This window comes from Crocodylus porosus, unplaced genomic scaffold (genome assembly GCF_001723895.1).
Source record: "Crocodylus porosus isolate Cpor-Errol unplaced genomic scaffold, CroPor_comp1, whole genome shotgun sequence".
Classification (NCBI taxonomy): domain Eukaryota; kingdom Metazoa; phylum Chordata; order Crocodylia; family Crocodylidae; genus Crocodylus; species Crocodylus porosus.
This window is the reverse complement of record NW_017728918.1, coordinates 3,787,165-3,796,590: the sequence shown is the minus strand read 5'-3', so window position 1 is coordinate 3,796,590 and position 9,426 is coordinate 3,787,165. Positions and strand designations below refer to the sequence as shown.

General features: G+C 41.0%; 1 protein-coding gene across 1 annotated transcript in view; it reads left to right on the top strand.

Annotated features, from left to right (window-relative positions):
- LOC109311494 (serotriflin-like) overlaps positions 1–7,547 on the top strand; it is a 17,157-nt gene extending 9,610 nt beyond the window's left edge. The window contains exons 3-8 of the mRNA XM_019537153.1: positions 1,979–2,101; positions 2,880–2,967; positions 3,727–3,872; positions 4,861–4,955; positions 6,022–6,110; positions 7,231–7,547. Of these exons, the coding sequence (XP_019392698.1) occupies positions 1,979–2,101; positions 2,880–2,967; positions 3,727–3,872; positions 4,861–4,955; positions 6,022–6,110; positions 7,231–7,361 (672 nt within the window). The 3' untranslated portion in view covers positions 7,362–7,547. The remainder of the gene's footprint in view (positions 1–1,978; positions 2,102–2,879; positions 2,968–3,726; positions 3,873–4,860; positions 4,956–6,021; positions 6,111–7,230) is intronic.
- Positions 7,548–9,426: the final 1,879 nt, after the last annotated feature.

Genomic DNA, 9,426 nt, shown 5'->3' with positions numbered 1-9,426 from the left:
GAAGGACCCATCCACTACCACCCTCTGGGTGCGGCCCTCCAGCCAGTTGGCGACCCATTTGACTGTGTGGGTGTCTACGCCACAGCCCTCCAGTTTCTTAATGAGAACGGGGTGAGAGACAGTGTCATAAAGCCTTCCAGAAGTCCAAGAAGACTATGTCCACTGCTACCCCTGCATCTAATGATCTGGTGATCTGATCATAAAAGCCCACGAGGTTGGTCTGACAGGACCTGCCACTGATGAACCCATGCTGGTTGCCCCTAAGCATGCAGTCCCCTGCTGGCCCCTCATGGATGTGTGCCAGTATAGTTTTCTCAAAAAGCTTGCCTAAGATCGAGGTAAGACTAACTGGCCTATAGTTTCCCGGGTCATTCCTTCTCCCTTTTTTGAAGATGGGAACCACGTTGACTCTCTTCCAGTCCTCCGGTACCTCTCCAGATCACCACGAGTGCTCATAAAGCCATGCTAGGGGACTTGCAATGACCTTGGCCAGTTCCTTTAGAACTCTAGGGTGGAGATCATCCAGACTGGCTGACTTGAAAACATCCAGCCCCTCCAGAAGCTCCCTAACTAAATCCTCACTAACCCTTGGCCTAGGTGTGCCTCCCCCAGGGCCCGAGGGGGGCACAGAAGGGTGATGGCTGTCCTGGTCTCTACTTAGGAAGACGGAGGCAAAGAAATCATTAAACATGTTAGCTTATATCTGTGAGCTTTGATCAGTGATTCCCAGTTTGGAGGCTATGGCACCCTGGGGTGCCATGAGATCCTTCGAAGGGTGCCATGAGTTGTGAAGAGATAAGCAGATGACCACAGGCTCAGACTTGTTCCTTTGTGGCTGATCCTCCACCCCCACTTCCCAGGCTATCTATAAGGAAGTAAGCACTGGGCATGTCTACATGAGACACTAGTAGCATTGGTGGGCACTAACCATATTGTGATGCTACTGTGCATTAGTAATGAGCTACTGTGAAGCAGCTCATTGCTACTGGCAGTAGCTCGTTGCAGCTGCACTGTAGCACCTGAAAAAAAACCATGCAGATATGGTGCTGTGCAGTAATACCAGTTACTGTGTTGTGAATAACAACTGCACAATGCAGCAACGTATAAGTTATCTTTTGAAATGGAGTGCCATTCAATTCACAAACATTATTGAGGCGTCACTTTGAGTTCCAAACGTGTGATAACAGCTGGCCTAGATGGTCAGAATTTGTATAAACAAAGGATTATAATGAAAACATTTTTTGACCTTACCTTCAATATGCCAAAAAAATTCTCTAATAAACTTTGTGTTTTGCCTGTATTTTCAGTGAAGTGAAAGGAGTCGTCATAATTCATTAGAGCAAGAATTTACAAAAAAGTGAAAAATACAATAAAGATTTTTACATAGCTTTAAACAGAGGCTTAAAAGTGACATCGCTATACATAGCACTATGTTTTTTGTGTGTTTCCAACTTTCCTGGTGCAAAGAGGTATCATAGTATTGTAGTACTTAGGGTTGGAAGGGACCTAAGCAGATCATCAGGTCTGACCTGCTACCTGGGGAAGGAATGGGTGCCGGGGTCATATCATCCCAGCCAAATATCTGTCCAGCCTCCTCTTGAAGACCCCCAAGGTAGGAGAGACTTGTCTGTGAGTGGGATTCTTGTCTGTGAATGGTATTCTAAAGTATATTGACAAAAACAACAGTAATGATCAATCTGAATGTAAATTCAGTGTAGTATTCTTTCCAAGATCTGGTGGCATAAGTCCACGATGGCTCTAAGCAACAATAACAACAGCAACATTAATAATATAGAGAAATGCATGCCAACAGACAGAAAATTCTAATGAAATAAGTCTAACATTTCATAAATTTAGTATGTTTATAAAGCCACACATGTGGATCATTTCCTAAGTTTCCTTATAAAATATTTTAGAATCCTACCATCAAATACAAAAGCAATGATAATAATAATAATTGTATTTTCTTTCCATTTAGGCACCTGTGCCAAGTTACGATGCTCTGGCAACGAAAAATGTACAACAGCAAACGTTGATTGTGAACAAACACAACGCCCTCAGGAGACAAGTAAAACCCACTGCTAGGAACATGCTGAGGATGGTAAGATACATTTTGCAATGCAATTTGTAAAAAAATACAGAACCTGTCAGTGACATCAGAAGACCTGCAATGTCACAGTATATCACTGTGCAAAAATACTCAAAAGGAGTTCTTTCAAATGAAAGGAACCCTGTAAGGGTCAGGACAGAAATTACATATAAATGGTTGAAGTGATCAGAAACTGGTTCAAATCTGTAACACAGAAGTTCATTGGACATAAACCATTCATTGCACATAAACCTCTTTCAAAATGGCCAAACCTGATTTAAGATAGACCTGGATATAGAATCAGAATTAACTGATTTAAGTTAAATCGGTTTATTAAAATTCTGTCCCAGATCCCCTCCAGATTCAATTTAACTCACAGTCCTCTGGCATCCCAGGATGCTTTTCACCTCCCCTGCAAGCTCCTCCTTGCAGGGTAGGTAGGCTGGCCTTGACCCAAGCTGTCTGCTCCACCAGAACAAGGCGCTGTTCTCTAGCACCCCCTGGCTTGTGGTCTGGGCCACTGCAGACATGTGGCTGCATTTCTGGAACCAAAAGTGAACGTCTGTTCACTTGCTGACCCGTTCAATCTTTGCAGCTTAGACTAATCTGCAAAGATTGCATCAACTCAGCCTCAGGCTTTTTGAGTGTTCGTACTTAGCCTAAATAAAAGAAAAGCAGCTGTGAAAAGGCCTTTTTTAAACATTGAAACTGTGATTTCCAAGTGTACATTCTTCAGTATGGATTTGTAGCAGTAAGTAACTGAATGGATAATATTTTTCTTTTCATTAAGGAATGGTGTACTGCAGCACAAGCAACTGCGAAAAAATGGGCAGATGCATGTACTTTATCTCACAGTCCTGGAAGTAAAAGAACAACTAGTAAGTAAAAGTATCAATATCAACTTACATGAACATTTTTAAAACAATATAACCCCTTTCATAGTTAGTGGGGAATCATTTATTACACTGAATGAAGAGCATCTACTTTGCTGGAATATAATGGACCCATACATTTTGTGGTAAAACTTTACAATACTTAGTTAGGCTTCTTTTAGTGAGATAGGATTTCAGCATTAAACAATCACAAGCAATGACAAAGAAATGATCATGGAATGTTTTTTTGCACAGCTTTTGTCCATAATGAAGCTGGTCAAAATTTTTCAATTTTTCAGAAAAAGGAAAAAAAAAAATTACAAATGTAGTCTTTATGCCTACCTGCATTTCTCCACCATGCCCCTTTGCCCTCCTCCTCCCACGCCTCCCACCCCCCGCCAACCAAACAAGCATAATAATATAAAAAAAAAAAAAACTAGAGGGGAAGGTTAGGTCCTTTTCACCGTCAGAGGAATTAGTCCTGTTTTAACAATCTCTGTAAGAAGGCCTATATTTCTCATTGTTAATAAGGAAGACCAGGATGAATGAACACATACCTGAAATCTGGGTTCAGTTTATGGAAGAACCTGATTTCCTGGGTGAGTATAAACAGAATGGACAATGATCCAGGATACAATGTCATAAAGCATATCTATGTTAAGGGTCTGGTTTCTCTGAACAAAGGTTCTTTTCAAATACATGTTTCCTGCACTTTCTCATGCCATTTTCTCTAGGGTTTTTGAATGGTTTTCCTTTTACTTTCAGCTACAGTCTGTGGTGAAAATCTCTACATGTCAACTGCCCCAACTGCATGGTCAGATGTCATTCAGGCCTGGTATAATGAAAATAAAGACTTTAAGTATGGCAGTGGGCCAACAAGACCAGGAGCAATGATTGGCCATTATACTCAGGTAGGAGACATATAGCTTATTACAACCTGATCTTTACTGATACAGCTGTACAATAGCACTAAGGCAGGGGTGGGCAAAATACAGCCCGCAGGCCAGATGTGACCTGCCAGGCCATTCTATCTGGCCTATGGGGACACTAAAAAACTTAGAAAACTAATATTTATCTGCCCCTGGCTACCTGTCATGTGGCCCTCTATGGCTTGTCAAAATTCAGTAAGCGGCCCTCTGCCCAAAACAATTGCCCGCCCCTGCACTAAGGGCTTGAGCTCATCATTGGAATTAATTCTTCCACTTAGGTGCTACAACTTCTAAAAGTTAAGCACCTTGCTTCAGGTGGGTGGTCACAATTGACAGGGTCATTTATACAAGTTAGGGTGCTTGTATGAGTTAATTTTTTTGTTCAGTTGGTTCCCTAAGAGCACTCTACAGCTGGGACATAAAACACATACACAGCTGCAGAGCACTTCTAAAATAGCTGATTGATCGTGCAAAAAATTAAACCTTGTAAAATCAGCTCTTAGCTGAAGACATTATAGAACAGACCATCAAGTTTTAAACGTTAACACCTTTGTGGGGCTGGGCAGGTGCTCACACCTGTGGACATTTATTCTGACCATCTTCACAGGAGATAACATTTTACTTTGTGGTTCCTGTATCTTGTTCAACAACTTGAGCAATTTTTTAGAAAAACATCCAGGCTTGATTTAAAGTATCCACATAATAATAAATCTGTTTTGCTGTTTGAGTTTCATTTGAGTTTCATTTCCATTACCTCCTGTAAGCCCTTCTGCAAAATGGGGTGTATAAGAGCATATCATTTTTCTGGTTCCTTTCCTGCTTGATGTGACCTATTTTCCTATATTGCATAATAAAAAAAGCATGTCCATAACTTGGTTTCCTATTAACACTTTAAAACATATATATATTTATTATCACTATAAGCCGCTATCATATTATTTATATCATCAACTTGTTTTTATATCTCCAGATGCTTTGGTATAAATCTTACCAGATTGGATGTGCAGTGGCTTTCTGTCCTCAGAAAAAATACAAGTACTATTACGTTTGCCACTACTGCCCTGCGTACGTATTATCTATGGATTGAATTGGTGGTTGGCATGCCTTATGGTTTTCATTTATCAGTATGACCCAGGAATAGTTCAATAATACCTTGCATCATAACATCTAAGTGCGATTATAGTTAAAGGAGCAATTATGAAATAATATGTGAAAATACACATAGAACCAATGAGTAATAAAAAAATAGGATTGTAAGGGACCCTGAGAAATCATCTAGCTCACTGATTCTCAACCAGTGTAGCACAGCCTTGACATCCTTACAAGGGGGCTGCGGGGTGCCAGGCAATATTAGCACTGATAGTTGTGCGAACATCATTCATGCGATAAACCCAGAGATTTCAAATCAGAATCCATAGCATCAAAAAGAGTCTGCCCTGCTGTGGGCTTTCTATTAATCTTTCATCATCAAAAAACAAGTGAAAATGAAGAGCTGGCATTTTCTGAGGGGTGCCTCAAATCTAACATGGGATGCTTTGAGTCTACGAAGGGGTCATTTTTTAGCCTAAAATTGCTCAGAACCACATACCTAGTCCAACACCCGACTCCAGGCAGAACTGTCCCTGACTGAACCACCGACTCGTGCTTATCTAACCTGTACATTTAAACCTAAGAAAACCATTATCATGTCAGTAAGTTCACATCAGGTTTGCTTTACTTATCAATCCAAATACTCATTCTGCTTACTTGATAAAGGGCAGAGTAGTTGCTCCCTGGAGTAAGCTCACATCTTACAAATGAAGGTTTGGAGTAAGGTTTCTCAGAGGACTGTTTTTCCTGGCCCTTCCTCTGAAGCAGTTGTTCCAAGCCAATATTTGAGGCCTTCTTACAGGAAACCACCTAAGTACGTGCACGAGATAGGTCAGTCATCTATAGTCAGCAATAAAAGCAACAGTCCATTTAAAACAAACCACAGGTGTGGACACATGCTTTTTGTTAACTCAGATACTCACATTATGATATTTCAAAGGAGACGCTTGATGTGTATAGCCAGAGTGCATGCAAATGAAAGACAGTGGGTGTAAAAAAATAGTGATTTTATATTTTGTTCTGTTTAATTTTACCATTTCAGGGGGAACATTGTAGGCTTAAGTAACACACCTTACAAATCAGGACCACCATGTGGAGACTGCCCTAACGCCTGTGATAATGGACTATGCAGTAAGTTTTGAAAGTTCAGTGTCTTAAAGTGACAAAATTATTGCTTACTAGCAAAGTGTTTACTTCCCATAAACGGTGGTTAAGAGAGATATGCTGTAGCTATTGCCCTGTTCTCCCTTAAGCTCCTCTGCATTGCTGCTGCACCCTAGGGTGCTGTGAGATCCTTCTAAGGGTGCTGTGGCATGCTGCACTGTTAGGTGTGCAAACACCTACACATAATTCACAAGATAAACCCAGAGATTTCAAATAGAGATCCGTAGTGTCAAAAGCAGTCTAACCTGTTGCGGTCTTTCTTAGTTCATTGCAATGAAAGAATTGCTGTATTATTTTTCCATAGTCAAGGAAGCTAAGAGCTGGCATTTTCCAAGGGGTTTCCTGACTCTAAACAAGTTTAGAGCACTTCTCTAGATTCACAGTGAGCCACTGAACTCTTAGACAGGCAAGTGCAGTGAGTGTGTACAAACCCAGTGCAATAGGTGCCCATTTTTATTTTTTCCAGGGGGGCCTAAGATGCAGGGGTGAGTTTTGTCCCCTGCTCTACATGAGAGGGTGCAAGGATGGGCAAAGATGTAAAGGAAGTACAAAAATCCCTCATGCCACCTTCTTCCCTTTCACAATTTAGAATGGCCAGGTATCTCATAGGATCATAGGAAAGTAAGGTTAGAAAAGACGTCACAAGGTCATGTAGTCCAACCCCCTGCTCAAGGCAAGATCATCCCTAACTAAACCATTCTAGCCAAGCGTCTAATATAATGATCCTGTAACAGAATGAATTAAATTGGTAAATCTGGCTGGTTTATTCTTGGGATGAAGAGTCTAATGGGAAATGAAAGGACAACACTCCGGTCTCGGGTCCTTCCAATAAGCTCTACCTCAAAACCTTACTTCCCCATGTTGCAATGGCTTTTATTTAATAGGAGGGAGGTCTTTCACTTAAAGTGACAACAGCTTGTGAACTTACTGAATAATACTTCTGTATGCAATTAGACTTTGTAAACACTCTAGGGGAGAAATGAAATCATTCAGGGAAGCTTGCAAAGAAGAAAATAGTCTAGGGTTGGTCTGTTTGGGGTTTTTTTCCTCATAGTAATGTTTAATTTATTCTCTATGTTATTTTCAGCCAATCCTTGCAAGCATGCAGATAAGTACTCAAACTGTCCAGAACTGGTAAAAAAGCACGGATGTACTAATTCTGATCTGAATAAGAAAAATTGTCTTGCTTCCTGCCGATGCACCACTGAAATCAAATAACCAGTTTGATTCATCCATTTAAGGAAATTCATCTGTAGACAACAATGTTTTTTTACAAATTTGAAGTTCATCTGCCAGACTTTATGAATGCAGCCTTTCTGATTTTCACGGGGTAACTCATATGAGTAAACGCTGAGGATAGAGGCTGACAAAGTTATTTGGGTAGATGTGTTATCTTTTATTAGACCAACTAAATAATTAAAAAAATAAATCTTTGCAAGCTTTCAGGCATTCTTTGTAAGCTTCTTCAGGGGTAGGGAAGGGCATTTGTGTCTAACAGCTTGCAAAGAACATTTTTTTCAACTATTCAGTTGGTCTAATAAAAGATATCACATCTACCCTAAGAACCTTGTCTGCCTGCATTCTTAGACCAACATGGCTACAACCTACAGTCCTACAGGATAGGGGCCTTCACTTACATGTTCTAGCTTGATTAAATTTCTTTCTTGAAAAATTGTAGCATATATTTGTTCCTTGACTGAAAATTGGCATGTTATGCACTACACTTGTATAACATTTGGTGACTCAGATCTTTCTTTTCTATAAATATCAAGATTATCTTCTACCAAATACCTTTTTAAATGCCATATAAAGGATTGTCCTGCAAAGATATACTTGTCTAGGTCTTGTCCCTCCTAATAATCCCATTGATTTTAGTAGCTGAGATACCACCATCTACATTCACATTGAAAATCAACTTTCTCCTCAAATAGTCCCAAATAGATGTCATTGGACTAATCCAAGGTGTAAAGGTCTACTTAGTGGGTGCGTCTACATGAGCTGTTTCTTACAGTTCTGTAATTATCTCCACAGTAAACATCTCACACATACATGTGCAGTGCTATTAGACCACAGGAAACTAATTAATTTTGCAGGGGATAGTACTTGTAAATACTAGTAAGTACAAGTGCAAGTATTTACAAGTACTATCCCACTACAGAGTTCCACTTCCTTGGAGTCTCAGAACAGCAGAGATTTCCTATGCCTGCAGAAGGGTGTTTGCACCAAAAGCCTACTAAGAACTTTTTTTCCAGCTACTCAGATGGTCTAATAAAAGATATCACATCTACTCAGAGAACCTTGCCTGCCTACAACCTTTGACCAACACAGCTACAACCTAAACCCAATCCCACTACAGAGTTATTTACTGTGCAGCAATGCACATGTAAACGTTCCCAGTCAGCCCAGCCAGCAGGAGGCCACACTCCTGCCTGTTGCCTAGCCACATGGCTTGTCTGCTGCAGGCATGCAGCCCGTTCCTCCGCTGCCCAACACAGCCGCCTGCTGCCCAGGCCTCACCCCCTGTGCCTCTCTGCCAGCCTGAGGTTGCCCCCTGAACTCTGGGCCACACTACCAGCTGGAACCTGTGGCTGACCCCCTAGCCCCTGGCAGCCTGGGGATGGCTCGTGGGCAGCTGTGGTCAAAGCCTGGAGCTGCTGCAGGTGGGGCAGAGCAGGAGAGGAGCAGTCTGGGTATAAACTGCTCCACTCTACTCGGCTTCTTGCTGTCCTGAGCACATGTGTAGACACTGTGCCTGGAAGTAATTTACTGCAGAGCAATTTACTCCACAGCTTATTCAGTCACATTACTTGAACATGTAGATGTGCCCAGTGGGGAAAAAAGTAGCAGAGCTGTTGCTACTAGCACTATGCAGGAATAAATCCCACCTCCCTTTTGCTTACATCCAGTGGATACCTTATTCTACATATATCACCACTGTCCTCAGTGACCTAAGGCAGTCCATTGTAGTCCATTGAAATCAATGGGTTTATTCATGGATCAATAAGATCTTCCTGAACATGAGAAAGTGCGACAAAATCTGGCTCTTGGTAAAAGAAAAAAAAACTGTTAGAGAAGAGGGCTTGATGAATCTGCTCATGTTGGTAACTAATACTAAAGAATGTACGAATCATGGGACAGGGCCGAAATCAGGATTTTTTTTTTTTAAATGAGAAATGGTGAGCTATTATCTGAATTACTTTTCAAATACTTCCCATATCTGCATTACTGATTAAACTATACGTTCAATGCTAAACAGTTTGCTTTGTCTTTTATTCATTGTGAT